This window comes from Protomyctophum parallelum (genome assembly GCF_964188405.1).
Source record: "Protomyctophum parallelum genome assembly, chromosome: 3".
Lineage (NCBI taxonomy): Eukaryota > Metazoa > Chordata > Actinopteri > Myctophiformes > Myctophidae > Protomyctophum > Protomyctophum parallelum.
Genome location: NC_139698.1, coordinates 28,636,267 through 28,662,684, shown reverse-complemented (window position 1 = coordinate 28,662,684; position 26,418 = coordinate 28,636,267). Strand labels below are relative to the sequence as shown.

At 42.7% G+C, this 26,418-nt stretch overlaps 1 protein-coding gene across 1 annotated transcript in view; it reads right to left on the bottom strand.

The window, feature by feature from the left end:
- Positions 1–3,878: 3,878 nt before the first annotated feature.
- The window catches only part of fhod3b (formin homology 2 domain containing 3b), a 201,617-nt gene continuing 179,077 nt past the window's right edge, over positions 3,879–26,418 (bottom strand). Inside the window, exons 21-30 of the mRNA XM_083762106.1 lie at positions 23,704–23,862; positions 21,483–21,665; positions 17,621–17,740; positions 14,576–14,737; positions 14,235–14,425; positions 12,794–12,986; positions 10,316–10,339; positions 8,168–8,360; positions 7,461–7,628; positions 3,879–7,093 (exon numbers count right to left, since the gene is read on the bottom strand). Coding sequence (XP_083618232.1) covers positions 7,011–7,093; positions 7,461–7,628; positions 8,168–8,360; positions 10,316–10,339; positions 12,794–12,986; positions 14,235–14,425; positions 14,576–14,737; positions 17,621–17,740; positions 21,483–21,665; positions 23,704–23,862 — 1,476 coding nt within the window. The 3' untranslated portion in view covers positions 3,879–7,010. The remainder of the gene's footprint in view (positions 7,094–7,460; positions 7,629–8,167; positions 8,361–10,315; positions 10,340–12,793; positions 12,987–14,234; positions 14,426–14,575; positions 14,738–17,620; positions 17,741–21,482; positions 21,666–23,703; positions 23,863–26,418) is intronic.

The window sequence follows — 26,418 nt, the reverse complement described above, 5'->3', positions numbered from 1 at the left end:
AGAATGTATTTTTCAATGTATTGTTAGTTCTTAAACAAACTCACAAACACTAACTTACAGTTCATCCCCCAGTTAGATCAGCTTGAGAGTCATACGGTTGTCTGTACCTCATTTCAACTGCCGAAACTCAGGTTTGAACCAAGAACCTTCAGATCTTCAGTCTAACGCTCTCCCAACTGAGCTAAAGCTGGGGAACATTAGACTGTAAGAGGGGGGGAAGAAGAAAAATGGAGGGGGAAGAAGGGGGGAGAAGAAAAAGAGAAGAAAGAAGAGAAAAGGAGAGAAAAGGAGAGAAAGGGGAAGGGAATGGATGCAATTCTAACTCAGCTTATGTACAATCCTGTTGCAAGCGATAATGTATCCGAATATTTTCAAAAAGCACTGAAATGTTAAAACTAAGTTCTAGGAAGGGGAAGTACGGATCCAAGCTCGGGGACGGGGTCCCAGTGTCACCGGTTCAAGCCCCGCTTTAAACAAAACGGTATTGAGTAGACAGCAGTGAATGGCAAACGTTTAGCATTGGATTCAGAGTGATTTCGAGTAACTGCTACAGTCAACCAAATTATTTTTCACTGCAGGGAGTCAAGTATGCGTTTACTGAACGTCATCATTCATCAGCATGCTCACATATATAGTTATAGCGCTATCTGCTGTCTTTGCATAAACACCTTGCTTCCTGCTTTAAGGAACTGACAAGCCCTTCCAGCACATAATGTTTGATAATTTCTTCAGTTTTTTAAGTCCCATTTTGTAAAACCCAAGTTTAAAACACTACTTACTAACCAATACATAACTAAGCCCTGGAACAAAATTCAACACAACGATGTAATAACATTATTTTAAACATTTATTTTCAGGTTTAACACAAGTAAATGTGCATTGTTGTACAAACATGCAAAGTGTGCAAAAATACTGTGCAATATAAAATATATGAACCATGTTAGGTTATTATTAATACAAGTAAACTTTATATGGACAGGGTTTGAGCCACTGCAATTTCCTGACATTTTGACATTTAAACATCACCCTCTAGTCTAGTCCTAGAGTGTCCTAGGAGGAGGTGAAGACATGGTGGAAGATCATCTAGAGGTCCTTTGTTGTCTATTCTGACACCTGCCACACAGCCTCTTTGGACACGGTTTTCAACAGCTTTAGTGAAATTGTTATTTTGTTTAATGGACAGTGTGACAATGAATTTAGACAGACAGCAGCGCAGGGATGTGACCCTGATTCTAGCTATGTAGAATGTACCAACTACCACTGCTTGTTTTCTGACATCATCCGTACTTCATGTCAATACAGAAACTATGAAAATAGGGAGGGGTAACCTGTATTGCAATTAAATAATGAACCGCAATACTATAAAATCCTAACTCTAAGAGTATACAAATGGAACCAAATTGATCTGCCCTATCTTCTACAGAGCATAGGAGCAATAAATAAATAAATCAGGTACAGTAAACATATCTGCAATGCATATTGTCTAAAATCATCAATCACTCATTTGATTTCTAACTGTTGTAGCACTATATACAGCATCAAACTCATTTTACCCATTATAAAATGTTGCCTAGTTTGCCATTATCTAGGTGAATGGCCCATGCACCTGTCATTAATGGCTATGAGTCATTGAAAAATTGATTGGGGTCAGGGGACCCCCAGGGGTCCTTAAGTCAGTTCCAAGAGGTCCCCAAAATAAATATACACATTATATTATAGCCTACATCAGAGCTATGTGAAAATAACCGATCTACAAGCTCACAGTGTTGGGTGAACTATTACAGGCAGGGTGGAACAAAAAAAATAACGTGTTAATAGACAAAATCTGCTATGTGAAAATAGCCAATCTACAAGCTTCTAGATTTGATTATTATAGGCTATTTGTCTAGCATGGACAATCTGTAAGAGATAGCACACAATTTATAGCCTATTATGAAATCCCAGGTTGATATAATACACAATCCTCTGTGATCACCAACTCACCAGAACATCTCACATTAAAAACGTTTGGATTGTCATGTTTGAAAGTATTCTAGTCATGCAACACTGAGCCTGTAAGCTGTGTGATGCTAACGCCCTAACACCGTTAGCATGGTCTGCCTTGGTCAAATAAAAAACGGGCAATCTAGACACACAAGGTTACATGAGTTTATAATGTTACATCGTGTGTTTCTGTGGTAAACAACTCACGTTAGGTCTGCACACACTGTACGTTGCTATGGTAACCTGTCATAAAATGCTGCTAACGTTGTGGTCACCACTGTTAGCATGTGTGCTATCAGGCAAAAGCTGAGATAGATATAAAACTCCTGGCCAAAATGTCATACAAAACACAAAACCTAAAATCAGAATGTTATTGTGACCTATTGAGCACGAACAGACCATCATGATTTGCTTGCTGGACCTATAATTAATTTATTTGCATTAAATATCCACTCGCCCATATAAATAAAAAGCAAGATGGCTGCCGTCAACTTGCGTCAAGTCATGCCATTGGCCAGTTAAAGAAGCCGGGATCTTCCCCAGCTTCCGTCATTGCTCAGTTAATGAAGCCTGGAGCGCCGTGAATGGTGAATTAATGAAGGCCTCTCCTGTGATTCGTCAGTTAATGAAGCTCGAAGCCCCGTGAATGGTCAGTTATTGAAGCTCCTTAGTCTTTCAGGGGCTGGGTAGACCGGCTTGTAAGTCAGGAAGTCAGGATTTCCTACTGGCTTCAGACACTATTGGCTCCACTGCCCCCCTGGTTCAAACCCATATGGGCAAACACAGGTGGCGCACACATTCTGAAATAAAATGGCCCATTTGGATACCACCTAAGACCCAGTTAGAAACCCACATAAGTCCATATGGGCTAACACGGGTGGGCCCTTTGTGAAAACTGGGTGCACGGCCCACTTAGAACCCATGCCCATAGCCCATGTCAAAACCCAAGTGGGGCCCAGATGGACATGTTAGCTGGGATAGTATGTCATCAAAAACCGTGAAAAACTACATACTATAGTATAGCACAGTATGTCGTCGAAAAGCATGATTTTCACATTTATTTTATTGGCGAAAACCATGAAAAACAACATAGCAGTGTGTCTTCGAAAAGCATGATTTTCATCTGTATTTTTTTATTTGAATGAAAACCATGAAAAACGTTGCACCGGTTATTATTATTTCTAGAGTGCTAATTCTACAAGCACACCTCACCTCACAATGATTTCTGTAAAGGCTCATACATAGTCTGGATTTACGGTGGTGGGGTGACCACCGAACTACAACATGACGTCACGAGCCGCGGTGAAGAGCAAACCACCGCCACCGCTCCAGCCCTTCTCTGTTTTTACTCACCACCGCTCAATGTTATTTCAGCTCCGGTGGTCAGCTCACCACCGGAGTGGTGGTCACCTCACCACCGAAAATCCAGACTATGAATAGCCTAGGCCTTAACCCTGTCCCACTGTGGGGGACAGTAACACACTGTTCTCTCTCTGTGGGGCCACATGTCGTAGAATGCATGATTTATTTATTTATTTTGTCAAACCATGAAAAATTGCATAATATATGGTTTTCGCATGATTTTTGATGATTAAAAAAAAGAAAATCATCACAAAACATACTATAGTTCATGGTTGTGCATACAAACGACAGACACATGGCCTGTGGCGCTACAGCAGCTTGGAAGATGCTAGTGACAACAACATACTATGACCAAATAGGATTTGGATGCAGAGTGCAGACTAAACATTTTACAAGCACTACCTCCGTAAAACATCCATCCATCTTCAACCGCGTATACGGAGTCAGGTCGCGGGGGCAACAATTCCAGCAGAGAGCTCCAGAGTTATTTTACTGTAAAAATGGGCAATGAAAATATGACCATGAGAGGATGAGACGTGCTTGAGAACTTCTTTATTGTGGTAATCGTACATGCTTTTGTTGTGGGCATAATAACACACAAGAGAAGCCTTTATGGTTGTATGGTGCTAGTGTCCAAGTTCCACGGTGATGTCATGGCACAGGCAGCAATGCATGTATGGTGGGCTAATATCAAATCAGACAATAAAAAATATATATATACCGAGTGCACTGAAATCATAGGCTTCCGATGCCCGATTCATACTTGGTTGCATGCCATATCACACATTGAAGATAACCGATGTATTATAAGCTTGTCATGTACATGGATATTTTCGATGCGCAACACGCGCGTGCGCAATTAGGTAATAAATCCGACTTGAGAGTTTCCACAGGTACCAGGTGGTGAATTTAATAACGGCGTTCTGGTTCATTTCAAGTCTGTGCAGTATAAACATAATAAAACAATACAACCAGAAGAAAAGGAACAAACAAACAAATAAAAACACTACAGTCTCTGAGAATCGAAACAAACCTCCCTTTTTGCTCCAGCAGAAGTGAATCACGTCTGCAAACATGTTCTTTAAACCATGCATGGCTTGGTTTAGCTTAAATTATACTTTTTTAGAATAATACTGCTTTTTGTCTATAATACACTATTCTACAGGAAGAGAAGCAACAATTAATGGAAGATCAACATAACACATGGTTGTGACATTTCCAACATTTTACAGCATTTATCTAGAATAATACTTTACATGTACCTCTACGTACCTCTCTTTATTTATTTATTTCCCCCCTTTTGACAAAAAACCCTTATACAATCTGAGAAAAAGGCTAAACTTCTAAGTTATTTTTTTTCTCTGATAAAAGTTGCATGCTACAAATTTGTTTATAAGGTGCTGAATAGTCTTTCAATAATTTCTCCAGAAAAAGCGTGAGACTGCTATTGGTGCTGGTGTGTCTTAAGGTGGCCTTGTTACAGATAATGCACACTGACTAATAAATCCTTGTTGTGTTAGTCCTCAACAATGGCTATGCTTCCATCACAGTGAAACATTCTAGTGGGTGGAACTGCCATCTTAAGATGTTGCCAATGATTGTGTGAGAATATACGTGTCACAAATGTCACCAAGGGCCATTACAAATGAATTAGTAGTGCAATGAGCTCACAATAGTAAAATATGAATACACAAGAGTTTCCCCGCTCTTGTATATTATCACATAGCAGATAGTTATGCGGAGTAAGTTTGTATTGATGGGGCTTTGCATCATGTGCTTCTCAGAATTCCCATTCTTCACAAAAAAGAAAATTAATAAAAAAAAAAAAAAGTCTCTAATTAGAAGCAACATAATATCTCAGCTGAACTACTCATTAATTTGGCCTGGCCGAGTGTGGTATCTTTCGAACAGTGTGGAATCAAAGCTCAGAGGAATCTGCCTACCATTCTACATTAAGGCAACCGGATACAAGTACACTATTGATTTGAGACGCTAAAACATGGGAGTAAACGGGCAGGTTGTCAGGACTGATTTGTGGTGAAATGACGGGAGATTGATCTCGATTCACAGCTAGTGAATGATGCACATCATTGCAATTTCTTTCACACTACACTTCTTCTACACTTATAATAGTAACATCTCCTTGATTATACGTCCCTGAAAATGTCTCAATAAATAAAACGTTTGTGAAAGGCACTCATATAGTTTCTACCAGCCTTTATGTAATGTGGTGATGATGTTGCTCTTCTGTTTTTAACATTTAGTCAGATTGAAAGGTACGTGAGAGATGATGGTCCACAGCTGTCATCATGGAATAAGTCTACAGTTGCCAATAAAATAAAATAAAATATAATAAAATCTATATAACTAGTGGTATTATCAAGTTGACTTAACCAACAGTGTCATCCAGAGTAACTGAATTGTTTGTGGTGATTGGTGAACCATCAGTACCATCTCCTCTCTGCATTATGGCTCCACACTATCTGCATTCTGCAATATTCCACACATATTCAGCAAAATGCCACATTTCAGGAAAAAAGCTCTGAACGCAGTAACGCACGCCTGTGGTCGGTTGTAATCTACCTGTCTTGATATTAAGAAACCATATGGAAAAAAGAAAAAAACTGTGCTACCGTTTAGTTTGCGGCGTTTTCATATTTCGATGTCTGAGTGGTTCGTCAGTGTCAAAGGATTTTCACATTCCCTCAAGATCCAACTTCTACGTCCAGTGCAAATATTCCTTATCTGAGCACCTTATCTTGAGCAACAAATGAACATAAACACAAAAACTACCACAGTAGTATACATAACAGAACAATAACACAAAGTGTGCACGAGGGCCGTCTTATCCGAGAGATAAAAATAAAACGCGTAATTGATTTAATTTATCTATCACTGAAGCCACGTTGGCTGAGCGCCGAGCTCGAGGCCATTTAGTAGGGGTGTCTTCCAAACTCAGAGCGTTCTCAGCCCTTTTTCTAGTCAGTCAAGGCCACAGTGATTCAAGCACAACGTGTCCCAACCCTTCGGATGCCTTTTAGACCTCACAGAAAATAAGAAAATAAGCAAAATCGAGCGCTTTCCAATGCGGGTAGCCTATGTTGTATGTCTGTATACACGGCGCTGCGTCCATCATAGGGCCACCAGTATGTGTGTATGTACAGTACACTGCGCTGCGTCCATCATACGGCCACCAGGATTTCAGACCAGAGAGTCCGAGAGATCAGCGATCTTCCTCCGACGCCAGCATAGCTTTAGTGGTTCAACACGCTGCTCTTCTGTACCTGAGAGTGGGAGATGGATCTGTACTGCCCCCTCCCCCTCGTCGCATATTATTACAGGGACAAAACAAAAAATATATATACTTTTTCTTTCTCTCTGTACTTTCTCTGTGACGACTCGGTTTCAGGAAGCGCACGCACATACACACACACACGTTGCAAGCCTGTGCAAACCGAACACAAAGGTGAGCTCAACTCAGTGAAGCTGGAGGGGTAGGGGGCAGGGCTAGGGGCAGGCCACGGTGGTGACGCGGTGGGCTGACAGGTGGGGTTGTGTGCGAGCGAGGAGCGAGGGGGGAGGGGTGACTGGGCGTGAAGCGTCCCCCAGGGGGCGTTCTTCAGTCTGTCTTTGTGTCAGTGTGAGGTTCTGGCGCCTCCTTGTGGTCACACTGCCATCTCTGAACCGCTGGACAAGCCCAGAGCGCTGGCCTCCTCTGGAGTCAGACCGTTCTTCAGTGTTCTCCTCACTGTCACAACAACACAGAAGAAAAGACAGAGTTGGGAAATGTAGCGATGTTGATAAATCAAAGCCTCTGTCGCCTAGTTTTGTAAAAACAGATTTTAAAGCCCAATTTCGACACAGACAGAGGATTTGGTGGAAGTACCGCCCAAGCATATGACATCGAGGCTTCATAAATATGTTTACATTCTCTGTGAAGGAAACGAGTGTCGTTAGACTCTCTCTGCATTACGTTGTGACGTGGCTTTTTTTCCTCTGAGAAGAGTAAAGGGCTGAAAACGAGGCTATGAGCTTGTTGTAGTAGGTCTGCTCTTTTCATACTATAGGCATTAGACTCAGCTGTGCATGTAAATGCAGCTCTATAATGAACTCACGTGACTTGCGGTTGACGCGGGAGCGCCTCCTTTCGCGCGGCTGCGCCCGCTGGCCGGGCCCCTGAGTGGCCGACCGCACGATCCTCTCCATGATGTCGTCGGCCGTGTCATCGGCGCAGCAGCTCAGCGGGTCGTCCGTGGACGCCGTGCACCACGGAGGAACCCGCGCTGCATGAGGCCACAGGAACATCACATGTCACCATTATTTGAAAAGAAAAGAAAAGAAGGCCCAGGCCGTGGCGTAACGGTCTGGGCACCGGACTGGTAATCCAGTCGCAGTGTGCCGCGAGTTCGACTCCCGAGCCCGACACGGCCTTTACTGCATGTCATCCCCCCATCTCTCTCCCGTTTCCTGTCAGTCTACTGTCTGTCCCTTCAAAAATCAATGAAAAGGCATAAGCCGAAAAGAAAAAAAAATCTTAAAAAAAAAAAAAAAAAAAAGAAAAGAAAAGAATTATCGCGATAATGTATACATGATTAAAACTTAAAATAGCACTTTTGTTTGCATAATAGCGTCCCTATTCTGGGGTTGTGAACGTTCCCCCCGAAAGATCTAGATCGGCTATTTTCGCCGAATTGTTTTTCTGTAGAGGGAAATAAGAGCGTACCAAATAGGTATGACAGAGGACAATTTCACGATAGATTATTGTAAGCTATTTTTATCACGATAAACAATAATGATTATTATATGCTTGAAAGTGACTAACCTCTGGTGCTGTTGGCTCTGGTGCGCGAGCGCAGACCCGGCACGGTGGAGCTGCCGCTGTCGGGGCTGAGCAGGCTGCTCTTCAACACTGCCTTCATGTTCTCATGCTCGGCCACGTCCTCTGCACACTGGAGCCCCTGAGGATGCACCTCCTGGCCCTCGGAGGAGGAGGAGGCTCCGGCGAACTTACCGTTCTGTAGGAACAGAGTTGGGTAGGAGAGAGGGAGACGAGAAGGGAGAGCGGAGGAGAGGAGAGGAGACACAAAGGAGATCCATGAATGACCTTCTTATTTTCTCTACTGATGCATTTACAACTACGAGAAGGGGGGAAGCGGTGGACACACCCCATCACGGCTCTGAAAGACAAGCAGATGTCCTGAGCCTTTTAACCACACGGAGAGTCAGGTTCGTTGTCACACAGACCACTGGTCTGGTCCCCAGGCGAAGTAGTAACAGTTTCAAAGTGAAGTTATACCACTCCAGATGAAAGTCTGTGTAAATACATTTAGCCGGTGTCAGGCAGAGACCTCTTAGTAGCAGAAGTAGCAGATCTACACTGCCCTCCAAAGCCAAAGTGCAGTAACCACAGGAACAAAAATGGGCCAATATTGGGTTTAAAAGTGTTTCAACTGGTCAGCCAAATGAGATATCGGCAAATAAGTGATCTTACACTAATTGTTGATAACATAACATAACATTGATTTATCAACATAAATTATGTTCTTGAGGTAATTTATTGTTTATCCCACAAAATCACAAAGGCTAATTTGGGATACACAAATAAGTCGGTGAGTCCAAAAACGTAGTTACTGCACTTGACATAATGAGGTTTCCACCTGAAAGAGACTACACAGGTTAATAAACAAAACAAAACAAAAAAACATTAATTTAGACATTCCTGTGTATGTTTCTTGTCTCCAAATACAAAGTGTGAGTTTTGTTAGTTAGGTAATTTGCGTTACCAAGACAAGAGGGTGCATTCCATGTGGTCTGAAAACAAGTGTGAGTCATGTTAAGTAAGATGATCCCAGACAAGAGATGGACCTCTAGATCCCCCCCGAGGTCTATTACCCACGATTCATTTCTAGCAGGAAGTAGTGATGTGCTGATTGAGACCGACCAACCGACCGCCCTGACGGCTGCTGCTGCTTTGAATTAACACTTCCTTGTACTTCATGGTGGAAGAAGTGCTCTTATTTTAGGTTCTATTTTTGTTTTCTCACTTAAAAATACTGTAACGCAAGTAAAAGGCCGGTATTCAAATGTTTTAGTTGAGTAAAAAGTACAGTGGTATGTTTTCTAAATCGGCAAAGCAACTTGTATTACTGAAGTTTTCAAAAAAACAAAGGCCGGTGCAATGCTTGCCTCCGAGATGTAGCAGAAGTATAAATTCATGAAAAATTGACCTAACCAAGCAAGTACAGTGTGTAAATAAATGTACCTCAAAGCGTGTACTTAAGTACAGTACTTGAGTAATACAACACAGCGTTGTTTTCCACACAGGCACACTGCTCACTCAACAGTGTCTCTCTCTTATCTGTCCACTCTCTCGTCTCCGTGGGGTCCTTCCTTCCTTCCGCATTCACTAACCTGTCAGTCTTACTAATGGATCCAGCGTCTGTTAACCCGTTCAATCTGGGACAGCGTAGTTCGTTCATATAGCAGCACAATCATTTCAACCACTTCAAACCATTAGTATTACACTATGAAAATGTGTGAAAATCTCTGGTGAAAAAAAAATTGTGGGGTCCTTGACATGAAAACGTTTGAGAACCACTGATATAGCGACAGGCATTTTACAGAAAACTGTTAGGAATTAGAATACACACACGCACACGCACACACACACACACACACACACACACACACACACACACACACACACACACACACACACACACACACACACACACACACACACACACACACACACACACACACACACACACACACACACATTGTGGTTGAGGATTAAACATAGTAGTAAACCCATCAATCAATCAGACCACCTGTTAACAGAACTTGCCAGTCAGGTTCAAGTACAACACACACACACACACGTGCATGGCCGTGCGTGCAGACTGCACACACACACACACACACGCACGGCCGTGCGTGCACACACACATTCGGTGACAGTCACCCCTACCTCCAGTTCATCTTCGTCCTCACTCTACCGAGGACAGAACGGAGAAAGAGGAAATAAAAGACAGCAGGAAGACAGAGGAAGGGAACAACATTCAATTAAAAAGAAAAGTAGAATGACGTACAGGAGGATAGACAGATCATTTCTTTGAACCTCCTCAACTCAAAGAGTCAAGCACTGTATGAAACACATCTTTTCAATGTCGGCACTAGTGGTGCAACAGTTACTACCGATAATTGATTCAATATTTTATTTATAAATGTGCCACCATGACCATGTAATGTGTTGTGACCTTGTAGATCGGCTATTTTTGCACGACACTGTTGTACGATTTAGTCTAATTCAGGTGATTAATCACACTATTGGATTTAGTCAATTCTAATAAATCAATTAAAATGTGTTATTGGCGATTCGTTGATATACAAAATAACATAGTCTCTGTCGGGTGGAGACCCCATACTGTATGTCCAAAAGTGTTACTTTTCAGGATTCAAATGTGTGTGGACAAGGTTTCTGCCCGACAGCAACAATTTATATATATTAAAAAAAACTGTACTCCTTGATTATTCAATTAATAAGTGACCGATAAGCTACTAAGAATACAATGGATAGCTGCCTGCAAGGACAAGGGGGGGGTGGCCACTGACAGTAAGAGGAGACACGGCGTGGCTCTGGGGGATGTTATTCCACTGACAGTAAGAGGAGACACGGCGTGGCTCTGGGGGATGTTATTCCAGCTACAGGGACCTGACAGTAAGAGGAGACACGCGTGGCTCTGGGGGATGTTATTCCACTGACAGTAAGAGGAGACACGGCGTGGCTCTGGGGGATGTTATTCCACTGACAGTAAGAGGAGACACGGCGTGGCTCTGGGGGATGTTATTCCAGCTACAGGGACCAGACAGTAAGAGGAGACACGGCGTGGCTCTGGGGGATGTTATTCCAGCTACAGGGACCTGACAGTAAGAGGAGACACGGCGTGGCTCTGGGGGATGTTATTCCAGCTACAGGGACCTGCAAAGGTTTGAATTCTCACACAGTGATTCAATTAGGTTCCCCTTGAACTGCAAGGGGGCCCCCGCTGGGGAGCGGCAGGCTCCGCTGGGTTTAAGGGATTATTTTAATCACACAGGGAGGCAGTGGTGGAAAGTAACTAAGTACATTTACTCACGTACTAGATTTTGATGTCTTTTTTTGTGTAGTATTTCCAATTTTCAATACTTCTAGTCCGCTACATCTCGGATTCAAATATTGTACTTTTACTCCACTACATGTATTTGAAAACATAGTTTGTAGATTTTGATTATTGTCACAGAACATATACATTAACCACTTCATTTCAGCGATCTAATTAGAAAATAGCCGATCTACAACCTTGCACATTGTGAGTTTGTAGATCTGGGACATTCTGCACAATGAGTACTTTTACTTTTGGTCCTATACAGTAAGTACATTTTGAATTCTGGACTTTTACTTGTAACAGAGTATTTCCATATTGCAGTAGTGGCAGTAAAACATGTGAGTACTATGTCCACCATTTCCTTGTTCCAGTACAGCCTGCTGCTGCTCCTGTGGACAGACTGCCACACTGAAAACAAGCTCCAGGACTGTTGTTACAGTAACCCACTATGACTATATGCAGGGAGCATGCTCTGATGTCACTGCATATGTATGTGGATGTGTCTGAAAGAGGAAAAGTAATGGACTGTCCCCGGTCAAGTCCAGCTAGCGCAAAGAGGGAAGGAAAATCACGGTGAGATCGGGGGAAAATTGGGAGATTTAAGCGGTTGCCAAAGATATTAGAATTCAGGTTGCTCCACACAGTAATTGGAAGAGTGCATTAGAAGTTGAAGGAAGACATTGGGGATCAGCAGGGGGTGAACTGGAAAAAGTGTCAGTATTCAGCATTTAGAATCCTTTTTGCCAAATGAATAGTCAGTCACGTAGTTATGTTGACCACAGAGCCACTGTCATTATGGCAAGCTTCTAAATCTGCCTTTTTGACAGAGATGAGACGAGGCGTGTGAAGTAGGCTTCAGTCACATCTAGGACTGTCACAATTATTACTTTATAATTATACTCGCCTAATCGCAATTATATGAGGTGATTATGACGATAATTGTTTTTATATAAACGTCATAATCATTTCCATATTGAAAAACGCTATTTTCAAACATTTTCAAAAATAGTGAAAATAATACCGTAGTTTATCTACAAGCTCAAAATGTGTCACGATGTGACGTGTTTTGAGCTTGAAGATCGTCTATTTCCACTATTCATGTGTTATTTTAAGATCAATTATTAAATTCTGCAAGTTATATATCTCTCCTGTGCACCTTTTGTTTACGAAGCCTAAAGGCCGAACAGAAATCGAACCGAATTCCAATGTTCAACGACTGTAACGTGTTCAAATCGCAATGAATTATAGCGACAATGAATTGGTCCAGTGGAGATGATCTTCATGGTGACAGCTCTACTTACATCTGTGATCATCTTCCCGCGGGTCTTGTTCCTCTCTCGGTGGTTGGCGCGCTTCTGTTTCTGCTGCAGCACGCGCTCCCGCGTGGTGCGGTACTCCAGCGCAAACTCGCTCAGGATCTTGCTGAAGCGATGGACGCTCACGTCGCGCACGGCATACGTGGGATGGCCCAGGAACAGCAGGAAGGCGTGGAACCTGGAGGGGAAACAACAACGGCGTCATAAACAGGGCTGTCACGATTAAACATTATAACATACAGAACATACAGTATGACCAATATCCATTATGTCCAACATAAGTTGTAACACTTCATAAACACAACTTGCGCAGGGCAGATATGACACATAACTATATAAATTACCGGACTATAAAGCGCACCTGAATATAAGCCGCACCAGCTACATTTCGGGGAAAAAACTAATGTGTACATATACAAGCCGCACTGGACTATAAACCGCTATAAGACGTGGACCGGCCATAGAGACAGATTTAGAAGGTCCCCTGGTGGCTGTTAGCTGTAAAAATCCATAGATTAGCAGCACCGTTCAAAGCATGGGAAAAAAGTATCGGTTTATAGTCCGGAAATTACGGTAATAATACCGTAGAGTGTAGGGGGTTTGATGAGGTCAAATCAACATATGGAATGTCAGAACAGGTCAGCTCCTTATATGGAGATCTAAGGGTGGCAGCGTCTTGAGTGTAAAGGGTTTGATGAGGGCCCAGGTAGGGCCTTAATTTTCGGGCCTGTTGAGAACTCTACTAATAAGGTTGGGGCATGTAGAATTTGAATGGAGAGGTATAAGTCAAAAGGGAGACATCGTAGAGGAAGGGCGATTGGGGAGGGATCAATATATGGAATGTCAGAACAGGTCAGCTCCATATATGGAGATCTAAGGGTTTGAGGTCAGATGTAGAGTTGCTGGCCGGCTCCATATAAGCAGATGTAGGTGATGATACAATCTTCTCCATGTATGGCTATCCAGGGTTTGATGAGGTCAGTGTCGTGATCTTCATATATGGAGGCGGCCATATATGGTAGCGTGACGTGTCATGAGGCGTGACCATATATGGAAGCGTGACACAAGGCGTGACGTGACACGGCAGGAAATGCAGGTTTTCATAGTAAACTGCAATTAATGTACCGTTTTAAAATCAGAAATAGCCGATCGACAAGCCTACAACACGTCACATTATCATCATTACTATTAAAGAAAACATACCGGCCCAGGCCGTAGCGTAACGGTCTGGGCACGGGACTGGTAATCCAGTCGCAGTGTGCCGCGGGTTCGACTCCCGGACCCGACACGGCCTTTACTGCATGTCATCCCCCCATCTCTCTCCCGTTTCCTGTCAGCCTACTGTCTGTCCCTTCAAAAATCAATAAAAGGCGTAAGCCGCAAAAAAATATCTTAAAAAAAAAGAAGAAAAAAAAAGAAAACATACCTATTGATTATTCTACGATGTACAATCTTCAGGATGATGATCCTCTCTGCACAGTCCTTGAGGAAGTCGGACATCTTCTGCTTCAGTGCCGGCTTCATCTCGTGTTTGGCGATGACCTTGAGGTGGTCCCAGGACGCCTTGCACCGTCGCTCCATCTGGGCCAGATTGTCCTGCAGCTGGTCAAAGTCCACCTGCATGGGACAGTGTGATTGGATGTCACCTCAGACCACTGTTGTACAAGTCATCCATTCATATTGAATACCACTGTGTGTGTACACACTAGTAGCTGTGACTGTACTACTACTGCTGATACTTATAGCAGTGGTGCAGGTGGGGCTGACCTTGGATGAGCGAGTGATGGCTCCTATCTCGGAGTATAGGTCGGAGCTCTCTGGGAACTTCTCCACCACGATGGCACAGGCGTGATGGAGCAGGGACTGCTTGTGGACCGTGTCCTTCACCTCCGGAACCTTCTCCAGGTAGCTCAGCTCAAAGCCTTTCGCCTGCACAAACACACAGCGTCTCTGCTCAGTTCAAAGCCATTTTGGGCGGGAAGCCCTTTTGGTGTTAGCATTAATGTTATGCTTTAGCTATTGAAAAATAGCAGATCTACAAGCTCATAGCGCGCCACCGAGTGGCGCGCTATGAGCTTGTAGGTCTGCTATTTTTGAAAAATCGAAGAACGACTGACATAGAAACATAGCTTTTTCAGAAAACTGTCAGGATGTAGAAGACATTTTTAGAATCTGATCTCAGGTCAAAATGGGTTAAAGCACTTCACCTGCTCGGGGCTCGGTTCAAGGAGCTCCTGATATCCGTTAGGCCGTGGAAGCAACCCTTTTTTTCACCCAGTGTCAATTATCTAATCAATCCTGGGCGCTATACACTCCCTCTGCCAACCTGGAGGAGAGCAATGGATCGACCTCATGCTTCCTTCTATGCGTGAGGAGTGCAAGCAGCTTCTTTTCACTTGAAAGGGGGGAGTTTCCCCGTTTGGACATAACACGTTGAAGGACACTTAAAATATTATTATTAATATAATTCCAGGGTCCCTCAAGGCTCTAATGCTAGTGTCTTAAAAGCTTTATCCACAATACGGATGCTGGGGTTTATGTGGTTAATAAAGGATAGTTATGGCTCTGTCAATCTAAGGGTGGGTTGCATCAACAAGGATTAAATTAAGCATAGTTTATGGCTAATCAAGGATTTCGGGAAATAGGTTTTTACATTAATTTGAGTTGTGTTGCAATGCTTAAATTTCGACAAAATCAGTGATCAAAACCTTGACCCGTGATTAATTTTGATTGTCCGCCATAATGGATTGGCCAGTGCAAATAAACAACATTACTCTCTAGAGAATATTCATGCATTGCTTGTTTCTTCTCTTTCTTCCCTCTGTAGCTTGTTCACAATGTTCAGCCAAGGAATACATGATTCAAACTAGTCTAGTGTCTAGTTTAATTGTGGGCCTGATTGTCTTTTATTTATTTCTTATTATGGGTTCTTTGTTGACTGTACCGCCGCCTTGAAAACGTAAAACTCTCAGGGTTGAGTTTCCATATTTTCCATTGAGGAACTCGACTCGGTTTTCTTCAGTCCATTTGACATTGTGTTGCCATGTTGGAAGTTTTAATAGTTAAAATTATCTCCTTGAAAAAGAGAAAGGCAAGCACTCGCGTTAACTCGTGTTAATTTCGTCGACTAAAACTATGACGAAATTTTTTTCACTGACAAAAACAAAATAAAAACGAACTATATGATGAGGACTAAAACTAAATATGTTGCCAACTTCGGGTCCGTGTCATTAGTATGACGGCTCGTTATTCTGACATAACCCTAACCATAACCATGGTTATCACAGACACTTGAGTGTCAGCCATTACATTTAGGCGAAAAAACCAACTGTAGACTTAGTCTTACGATATTAGACTAAATCTAAAACATTTTAGATGACTAAATGAAATTTTAGTCCAAAGACTATAACTATGAGAGATTATGAGAGTGTACTGTACACATGTAAATTAAGAGGATTTTACATAATTATGGAGATAAAACATTATAATCTCTTATCTCCATATTCTAAGTTTTGAAAATGTGAGGTTTCCACCTACAGACACGATATCAAGACTAGAACAGAGTTTAGTATTGCTCAGCAGATATACAGTATGCTGGACATGGCTTCAACCCACCCGGCCACCCGTCAGCAAACTTCTCAATGTGCAACGAATGACTACATAAATAAACTGCAGGCCCTAAATTACACTTCCTTTTTCTTGGCGGGGGTCAGAGATATGCAACAACCACGCAACTAAATTACAGGACAACGCTATCATTACGGAGAGCGAGAGAGAGAGAGCAAACATATCTTTAAAAAGAGAGAGAGAGAGAGAGAGAGAGAGGAGGGGGTATTGAGCAGTGATTTCTCTCCATTAAGGCTGTGATTATCACAAACCACAATCAACTGCAGAGCCCTAGCTGACGATGGTTGTGTTTCGCTACAGCATCAAAGGAGAGCTGTAACAACAGGAGCCTCTTTGTTCTTATACTGTAAGAAGTAGAAACGCCACCATTATTATTTATGGGAACGTGTTGTTGTTTGGATGCCGACCGAGGCCGAGGCCGCGCTGCATGTGCTTCTCTCACTCTGCATGTTTGGCTCTAATAGCATCCCCAAGGACACACGCACGCACGCACGCACGCACACGCATGCATGCACAGTTGCACACTCACCCACAGACACAAGGACACACGCACGCACACGAATGCACGCACACTCACCCACAAACATGCACGCACGCACACATACAGTCTCACACACACACGAGCCTACACAGTACACACACAAGCCTACACAGTACAGACACATGCGCGCGCGCACACACACACACACACACACACACACACACACACACACACACACACACACACACACACACACAAAGAGAAGACTCCTTGTCTTCTCACAAAGAGGAGACTCCTTGTCTTCTGCACCGTCAAACCCTTAGCGTTAATGTGACTGAGTGTTCAAATGGACCTTAACTAACCTTTAAGGGCCCAAATAACACGCAGGATTTAACCAGTGTGATATGTCTCAGACAGACAGACAGACAGACAGACAGACAGACAGACAGACAGACAGACAGACAGACAGACAGACAGACAGACAGACAGACAGACAGACAGACAGACAGACAGACAGAAGGGGGCTCAGACATTCTGTGAGCACATAGCACATTCTTTTATACATACAGACACTGCACTGTTATCCCTGCCAAATAAATATGGTAAGGGATGAGAGAGAGAGAGACAGACAGACAGACAGACAGACAGACAGATCAGATCAGATATGTTCCATCCATCTGTGTATAAATCAGACATTTACTCACATTGGTGCCGTTGAGGAAGTTGCCGATGGCCAGCAGCGTAGCCAGGATGTAGCCTAGCGTCTTGTTCTTCTCTAATTGGTCCATCCCTTCCTTCAGGTCCTGGAGAGGCTCCGCCACTTCCTGTGTCCAAATAGCCATACCTTTAACATCAGGTTAAACCCTTCCTGTTGTCCAAATATAGCCATACCTTTAACATCAGGTTAAACCCTTCCTGTTGTCCAAATATAGCCATACCTTTAACATCAGGTTAAACCCTTCCTGTTGTCCAAATATAGCCATACCTTTAACATCAGGTTAAACCCTTCCTGTTGTCCAAATATAGCCATACCTTTAACATCAGGTTAAACCCTTCCTGTTGTCCAAATATAGCCATACCTTTAACATCAGGTTAAACCCTTCCTGTTGTCCAAATATAGCCATACCTTTAACATCAGGTTAAACCCTTCCTGTTGTCCAAATATAGCCATACCTTTAACATCAGGTTAAACCCTTCCTGTTGTCCAAATATAGCCATACCTTTAACATCAGGTTAAACCCTTCCTGTTGTCCAAATATAGCCATACCTTTAACATCAGGTTAAACCCTTCCTGTTGTCCAAATATAGCCATACCTTTAACATCAGGTTAAACCCTTCGGCCCAGATTTTGAAGATCCGTTTTACAATGGGGTAATACATAAATTGCCCTCGCTCTGCGCACAATGGTATTATGAAAGGCATATCAGCCCGTGTTGAACGCACACACATATGGCATACGGCGTTCCTGAATATTTTAGCATTGTGGGAGTGTCCATATGTTAATTATTTTCGCTTTGCGCAATTTGCTATTAAGCCCCTTGACCTAAAGACACTCAGCGCATAACGATTAGACGTGGGTCTGACCACCTCATAAACGCAACAAGCACTGTTTGATTTTACACTTGAGCGGCTCTGGGAGGCTGCTAGAGTGTTGCCATGTCTGTTTATTATAAGCGGCTTCTTTTTCTGTAAAGTTGCTTGTAAATATTGTTAGTTGTACTATTTTGTGGTTGCTTTTCTTGTTTCTAAAGTGGTTATTTGGGCTTTTCTCCTAATGTTGTTTAAACCAGTGATCCTCACACAGCACATTCCCATGTCAAGGATCCCCAGATGAATGCATTTGCCCAACTAAGGACGGCTAATCCAAAAATTAAATAAAATAATTCCAAGATTACTTTTGAAAATAGCAGATCTATACCAGCTCACAATGCATCACATTCATTCATTAAAACTATGAACTCTGACTGAAGGGGGATATATATAATGATCATTATAACAATGTGCAAGAACATATTTAAAAATAAGGAAGAACTTTATATTTGTGGACAATCAAAATATGTTTTTTTATTTTAATGTGGTGTCATTAAAATTAATCTGGATATGGCAGACTTACTATCTAGAAAATAAAAACATGGCACTTAATTTAAAATAGGTTGCAGACCCCTGTTATATGCGCTTATTTTTATAGACCTATTTACTTGTTTCTATGAGACATGGCAACAGCCTTTTTTTTGTCTTTTTTTTGTCTTTCATTTCTCAACCTTAAAAATAAATAAAAACATCTCCATAATCCTTGGGAAGTTTGCTTTCATATGCTGTATCACACCCGATTCAAGTCTTCTTCAATAAAATGCTACGAGCGAAGACCTATACCATCGGGGCCATAGGCACACCATTAAGCAGCAACATTCAACTCATTCCTTCATCATGACTTGAATGAAATAAAATATAATAAACGTTATTTTACTGGTGTTTTTCAATAGAAACAAATTATTTTGAGGCATAAAGGTGACAGCATGCAGTGCAATAGGAATAATTAACGCAAATGTGACAAAGTCATGTCATGTCTTCTATGGTGCCAGCCTGAAGAAATGTAATACCACGATCCCCAAAGTGCGCATTCCGTATGTAACATGTATTCATTCATATATCAGCTGACTGGTAAAGAGAATAGTACGGACATGTTGATTGGGTACGTCTCAAACACGCCTTAAACACACCCATGACTAATTCAAGGCCGTTTTGCGCACTCCACGGGGTGTCAAAAGCGCTTCTTAACATGCCCAAAATTGCAATATGACATACCACACGCCCCCAGCTCATAAAACTGTAATATGATTAGTAATATTATTTGAAGTCCTTAATGGCACCCTTCCTGTGGTCCAACTCCAAATATAGCCATACCTTTAACATCAGGTTAAACCCTTCCTGTTGTCCAACTCCAAATATAGCCATACCTTTAACATCAGGTTAAACCCTTCCTGTTGTCCAAATATAATCACACCATTACCATTAGATTAAACCCTACTTCCTGTTGTCCAAATATAGTCATACCGTTACCATTAGATTTAACCCATCCTACTTCCTATGTCCAAATAAGAGTGTAGAGTAGGAGAGTAGCGACACGCTCTGAAGCGGGTACGGGCTATAGTTCCAAACATTGCTCCTATGACTGGAACTATCCCATTGAGATAAAATGAGCACACAATGAGCATGCCATTGTTACAATATATGGGATTCAACGCTAGTGTCACCACTCTCTTATTATATTACTCTGGTCCAAATATAGTCAGACGTGTTCCATTAGATTAAACTCTACTTCCTGTGTCCTAATTCAGTCATGTGTTCCATTAGAGTCAACCCAGACGCAGACTGGCAACATCCTCACTACGTCTGGGTTTAGAATGCAGCTCATGTTTTTGTTCAATAATAATAAAAGTATGATAAGCTCCATTTATACGGTCCGTTTCATTCGCATATGTTATTATAACCCAAATGCTGTTTGCTTTTGACTTTATAATTGTGATTTATGTGTTTATCAGTTTAATTTCAATTTTGGATTATGGTTTTATTGTGGTTTTCATGTGGTTATGTTTTATTTTTTATTTTCTTTATGCCGTTTGGTCATCTGCCTAGATTGAAAGGCGCTTTGGGTCAACTCCTCTGTAGTGCCTCCTTTGAGGCACTACATTGTTCTCTCTACTCTCCATTTTTGGAGAGTAGAGAGAGTTTAGTTTTTGAGTTTAATAAAGGTTTATTAAGTTTATTATTGTTTATTGATTACAGTCCATGCTTACTCTACTTATACCGAACTCGCACACTTGTATGTCACTCTAGACATAACTAGGCATTTAGGCACTTTAGGCATTTAGCCTGCTATGCCTAAACTTTAATAATTGGAGTAATGGAGGTGCGAGATAAAGGTAAATGGTACGTTTATGTAGGCCTAGCACTTTCATACATAGCTTTAAAATGTGCATTCCATTCACCCATTCATACACAGACGGCGGAGGAAACCATGCAAGGTACCAGCCTGCTCATCGGGAGCATTAGGGGTTCAGTGTCTTGCTCAAAAAGGACACTTCAACACTAACCCATGGGGGGAACCCGGGATCGAATTGAGAACCTCTTGTATCCCAACTCAGCTCAACCTCCTGAGCCACTGCCATCCCTGTTTATAAACGGCACGTCGTTTTCTGTTTCCTCCTCCGATTTTGAAATTCTTTAGCTTTTTACCAAATGTTCTCCTCAATTTAGTCATGATAATTGCTTCCTCCACACACACATTTGTGTGTCGTCACTGCTGGTGTATCCTACTACTGAATCACCTGCCAGTGAGGAGCCCTCACCGGGAGGACATAGAGCCTCCCTCCCAACACTCCCACGGGCTGACAGCCTGTAGGTACAGTGACAAATACCACCCTCCCCGCACGGCCTTCCCTGCCCCGAACACGGGCCCAATTGTGTTCATAATATGGATGCTCGACAATCCCGGAAGGACAGGTTTTGCCACGGAGTGAGCCGCGCCAGAGAGGGGAAAGCGGAGGGAAAGGCGTCCTCCCTCACCTTCTCGATCAGCTCGTAGTCCATCTTGAAGGCCCACAGCTGCAGGCGGGCGGACAGCTCGCTGATGGAGGACAGCATGAGGAGGAACTGCTCGGCGCTGCCCAGGGGGACGTCAGGGCTGAGCAGCTGGGCCTCCTGGATCCTCTGCTTCTCCTCCTCGCTGGGGATCATCGTCAGGATTTTCTGCAGAGAAGAGGAGGACGGATGAGTATAGGGAACGGACAGGGATGTACAGTAACGTACATTTACATAGTGAAGTACATTTACTACATTTACTGTACTTACTACCACATTTTGAGAATTGAAAATAGCCAGAAATTTGACGGGAGTACTTTTACTTTTGGTACTTTGAGTACATTCTGATGCCAAATGTACTTTTACTCAAGTACATTTTAAATTCCGGACTTTGACTTTTAACAGATAATGTCTACAATGCAGTATTGATACTTTTACCCACCACTGGGAATGGAGAAGGGAGAGGGACAGAAGAGAGAGAAAGAGAGAGGGGGGAGGGTGGCTCTATGGGTCAGTCGATATATCGTTGCTGTCGGGCAGAATTATTTCCATATTCTAACTTGTGTTATTTTCATAAATTAACGCCCTGTACTTGATCATACCACAGTCACACAAAAGCATCAAAAGTAGCAGATCCACAAGCTCAACACTTTCGATCTGCTACTTATTTGGACATAGGATGTTTCCAGCTTTCCACCTGACACAGACGTACCGCGTGAGGTCGCATGGAGCTACAGTGTGTCAGAGAGAGGCGTTAATGGGTGATTTATGCTCGTCCACGCCCCGGCGGTGTTGTGCGTGCGCACGTAGAACAGTGAGCTTGTAGATCTGCGGTTTAACGGTGTGCAACACAGCACACGGCCATTTATAAGTCAGGCTTAAATCACACAGACAAGGGGAGGAGGAGGGGGTTGCTCCCAGCACCGCACGCTCCAACATCCTCAGGTTAATTCAACACCTATGAGACCCTTTAGGGTCTATTGTTTTACACTCTTAAGTTAAATTAACACTCAAGAGTTTCACAGCGTAATCTGCAGCTGTGTGAATTTCATATTTCACACACACACACCCCCCTGTGCAACCTTGCACAACTTCTGAACTTTGTACTCCTCCACACTCTCGCCGGCGAGCGCCGTGCGGAGGCATATACATACTCCTCTATATACGTTAAGAACATTCCCAAGGGAAAGGTATGAAGAGTATGGCTTGTGTAATACCAGGGGGAGGAGGCCATTCATCATCACTATTTGCAGGTCCATACCATTCCTCCACAGGGCTACAGTATTTTTTAAATGACCTGGAAGTATTCGAAATATGTGTTTAATCCTTAATGGCCCTCTTTGATTAATTATATGATATCAGCCAAGAAAGGCCTATAGCTATCCCACTAGGAACACCACAGGACACGTCCGCCGATGCGGCCAACACCAACTAATCGACGCGTTTGTGGAGTGAACCGCATTAGACGTGTATTTTGGTGAGCTGAGTAAATATCTGTTCGAGGCAGCCATGTTGGTTTTGGAGCCAGTGCTGGCTGTAGGAAGCGTTGTTTGCTGGGTCAGCACCACTGGACAGTCTACCGATACAGAGAGGAGGACATTTTTTTTTCTCCCTCTGTCTTTCTCTCGTTTGGATAAATGTGGAGAGGACTGAACAATATGACAGAAAACGGTGGTGCAAGGTTGGGTAAAATTGGCTTAATAGTGCACAAAGAGAGACACGTCCCACGACTCGTCTCTCTCCTGACTTCCAAGCTGCGGAATTCAGTTCTTGTGCTGTAGTCTGAAAACTCACCTCTTCAGACTCTCCTTTTCTCAATACATGATTTATATTAAATATTATATATTTCTTTCTTGACCACAAATATGTTATGCAGATAGGCATGTTGTTGGGTGCATGTGCAAAACTTCCCTACAAAGCCAAAGTGCAGTAACTACATTTTTGGACACCGTGATTTTGGGGGATAAACACTTTAAACAGTTACCTCAAGAACATATTGACAATTAACGTAATATCAATTATTTGACGACCATTTGACTGACCAGTTGAACCACTTTTAAACCCAATATCGGACATTTCTTTCCGTAGTTTGGCTTTGTTGGGCAGAAATATACAGTGACAAAAATACACCAAGGCAGTACTGTGTGGACGCAATCACAGAGCCACATATATTGTCTATGAACGGTCATTGAGCAGTTCTACTCACCTCTATGCCTTCCTTATTCAAAGCGTACTCATCGAAGTTGAGTATGGCCGTCTTGATGGTGCGTGGTGGAGGTAGGACGGTCAGGCCGATGTTGATGGCGTTGCTACGTTTGGAGTCCAGCACGATGATCTCCTGCCGCTTGCCGTCCACCGCCGCTTTCTGTGGACGGAACACAAAGGTTCTGTGAGAGAGAGATCACCCAGCCAGTGTACAGCACACTGTCACATCCTGAGTATTAACCCATTTAGGCCATTTTCATAATTCCCATTACAGGCCTGACATCGAAATTTAGAAAATGTCTTCTAAGTTTTCTGAAATACCTCATGTTTCTGTATCAGTGGTGCTCAATATTTCATGTCAAGGACCCCAAAAATGATATGTAATCGGCCACCAACCTCCATCTGAAAATATGTAGTACCAGGAACCCCTCAGAAGCAAAGATTTGTGTTAATAACATTCGCTCTGAAAGAATATATTCAAAGATTTGTGCCCGTAGCGTGGCACTCAGTGCCACGCTATGAGCTTGTAGATCTCCTATTTTTCATTAAAGCTCCAATAGGAGACTCACTCTTTCCCAGAGCTTTGAGCGTGGTTTTGAGGTTATTATTCTGTGAGGTTGGGGTCAGGGTTAGGCATAATGTTTGTGAGGTTAGAGTAAAAGGACTACGTACTTCACCACTTTTCAACCCCTTCATATCTGTGTCTCATGGAAGGGCAGTTCAGAAACCCGTCCACCGTTTGAAGAGGTTATTGAAGAGGTTATTTCCCAAATGGCGTATGTGCATATGGAGCGGGACTACCTCTTACGCAGAGCTAACCTAGACCTAACCTAGAGGTTCCATTTTGGTCAGAAAGAATCATTGAGCATGTTGGCTCACTGGAAACACTCTGCTACTCTGAGAACCACTGTACACTATGGAACAGAGCCTTCATTAGTATCATCGGTAACACCTGTGAAGGAAGTCGGACGAGGCCCGGAAGTAGTTATTTCCAAAATATCATAATTGGTCTAGAGTAGCTTTAATTTAGTGTACAAAAATGTAACCAAATGGACCCAGAAGAAGGGTCCATTACACTCTCTAGAGAGTTACAAATGAAATGGATAAATGAAAGCTGAAGATTTTGAGGAGGCTTTCACAAACATTGTCCCAGCCAGGGCCAGAACAAGCTTAGATGGAGGTGGGGGTCATTGAGTACATTGTGCCACGAACTTCAGAGAATGTTAAAAAAAGAAAGAAAAAAAAGAACAGGAATGGCTGCATTATTAGAGTATATAATATCATGGGTTATGCAAATATTTTTTAACAACTTCAATTGCGCAACTGACTGGAGGAGCTAATGGCAGAACAGTGATCAAAGTATGAAGATTATAGGGGGGGAAAAACGGCATTAAACATCAAACAACGGTGAAGTACGGACAGAGGGAATGAAAACACAGCTGGAAATTCCACTGGATTCCATCACTCCTCATGCATCTGCCACAGTAAGGTGGACCTACTAGACTTGGCACTAGAGCCTCGACCCATGCCATGCCACAAGTTATAGGTCCCACACACATCAGTGATATTTAGACCCATATGTCGTGCAGTGTGTTTAAAAAACGTTGATATAATTAAAGTTTGTATTTCAGAACGTGCAACTATTTCTTGTTCTTTTACATTTTGGAAAACGTTTTTAAATGTTTGTCTATAATCAGTATTAATCACATGCCCAAAATAGTGACTCCAAGTCAAAAGTGGCTTGGAGTCACATGAGCTGCATAATTGCAGATAGAGGGTCTGTGTCTCTCTCTGGCCCCTTTTCCACCAAAATAACTTTGGCTCTAGGACTGGTTCCGTTCTTTATTCTTTTATGATGGTTTATATCACATCTGCATCCAACCTGAATAGTGACACGCCCACTTTGGTTCCCACCCAAGAATAAGTATTTTTTGGTTCCAACTACCCCAAAATGCCAAAATACCCAAAACGTAGAATATTTTTGTTATCGTTCCTTGGATAAGATTTTGTCCAAAATTCCATGCTATATCGATGTGGTACCATTAGGAGAGAGATAACAGGCAAACATTGATCAAAATAACAATTATCCTACATTCACTAATTGTGTAGACTTCTTATAAATTACGGTAAGTAATGCAGATGTTTAACAATAATTGAAGAGTTAAAGATCGATAAGGGTCCATTCGGTTCTATTTTACACTCTCAAGAGTTAAAGGATCCATTCGGTTACCAACACTCCATTATTTAGCTTCATGGGGACCACCTGGAACCCCCTCAAGGACCACTGGTTGAGAAGGAAGGACTGATCTAGGAGCAGCAGCAATGTGTTTCACATGGCCTGTATCCATCCTCACACTGCAGTGGAGCTGCATGCATGCATGCATCTGCAGCAATGTGTTTCACATGGCCTGCATTCCTCTGCTGGGTGAGAGGAGAGGTGACGGGGCCTGGTGTGTATGCTCGGCTCCAGTGCACGCGCACGCACATGCACGCGCACACACACATCTCTGGCTGCACGGCTGCACGTGTTTGGGGGGGGGGGGTCCTGTCTTTGAATAGTGTGCAGATATACCCATGAAGCTGAATACAATCTCACGTCTAAAACAGTTTTGTTTCAAATCTGCCACAGCGTGAACTCTATTTGGACCACTTCAATTACTCTGAAAACTTGAAATAACTAATGACTGAAAATAGACGATCTACACGCTTACATCGT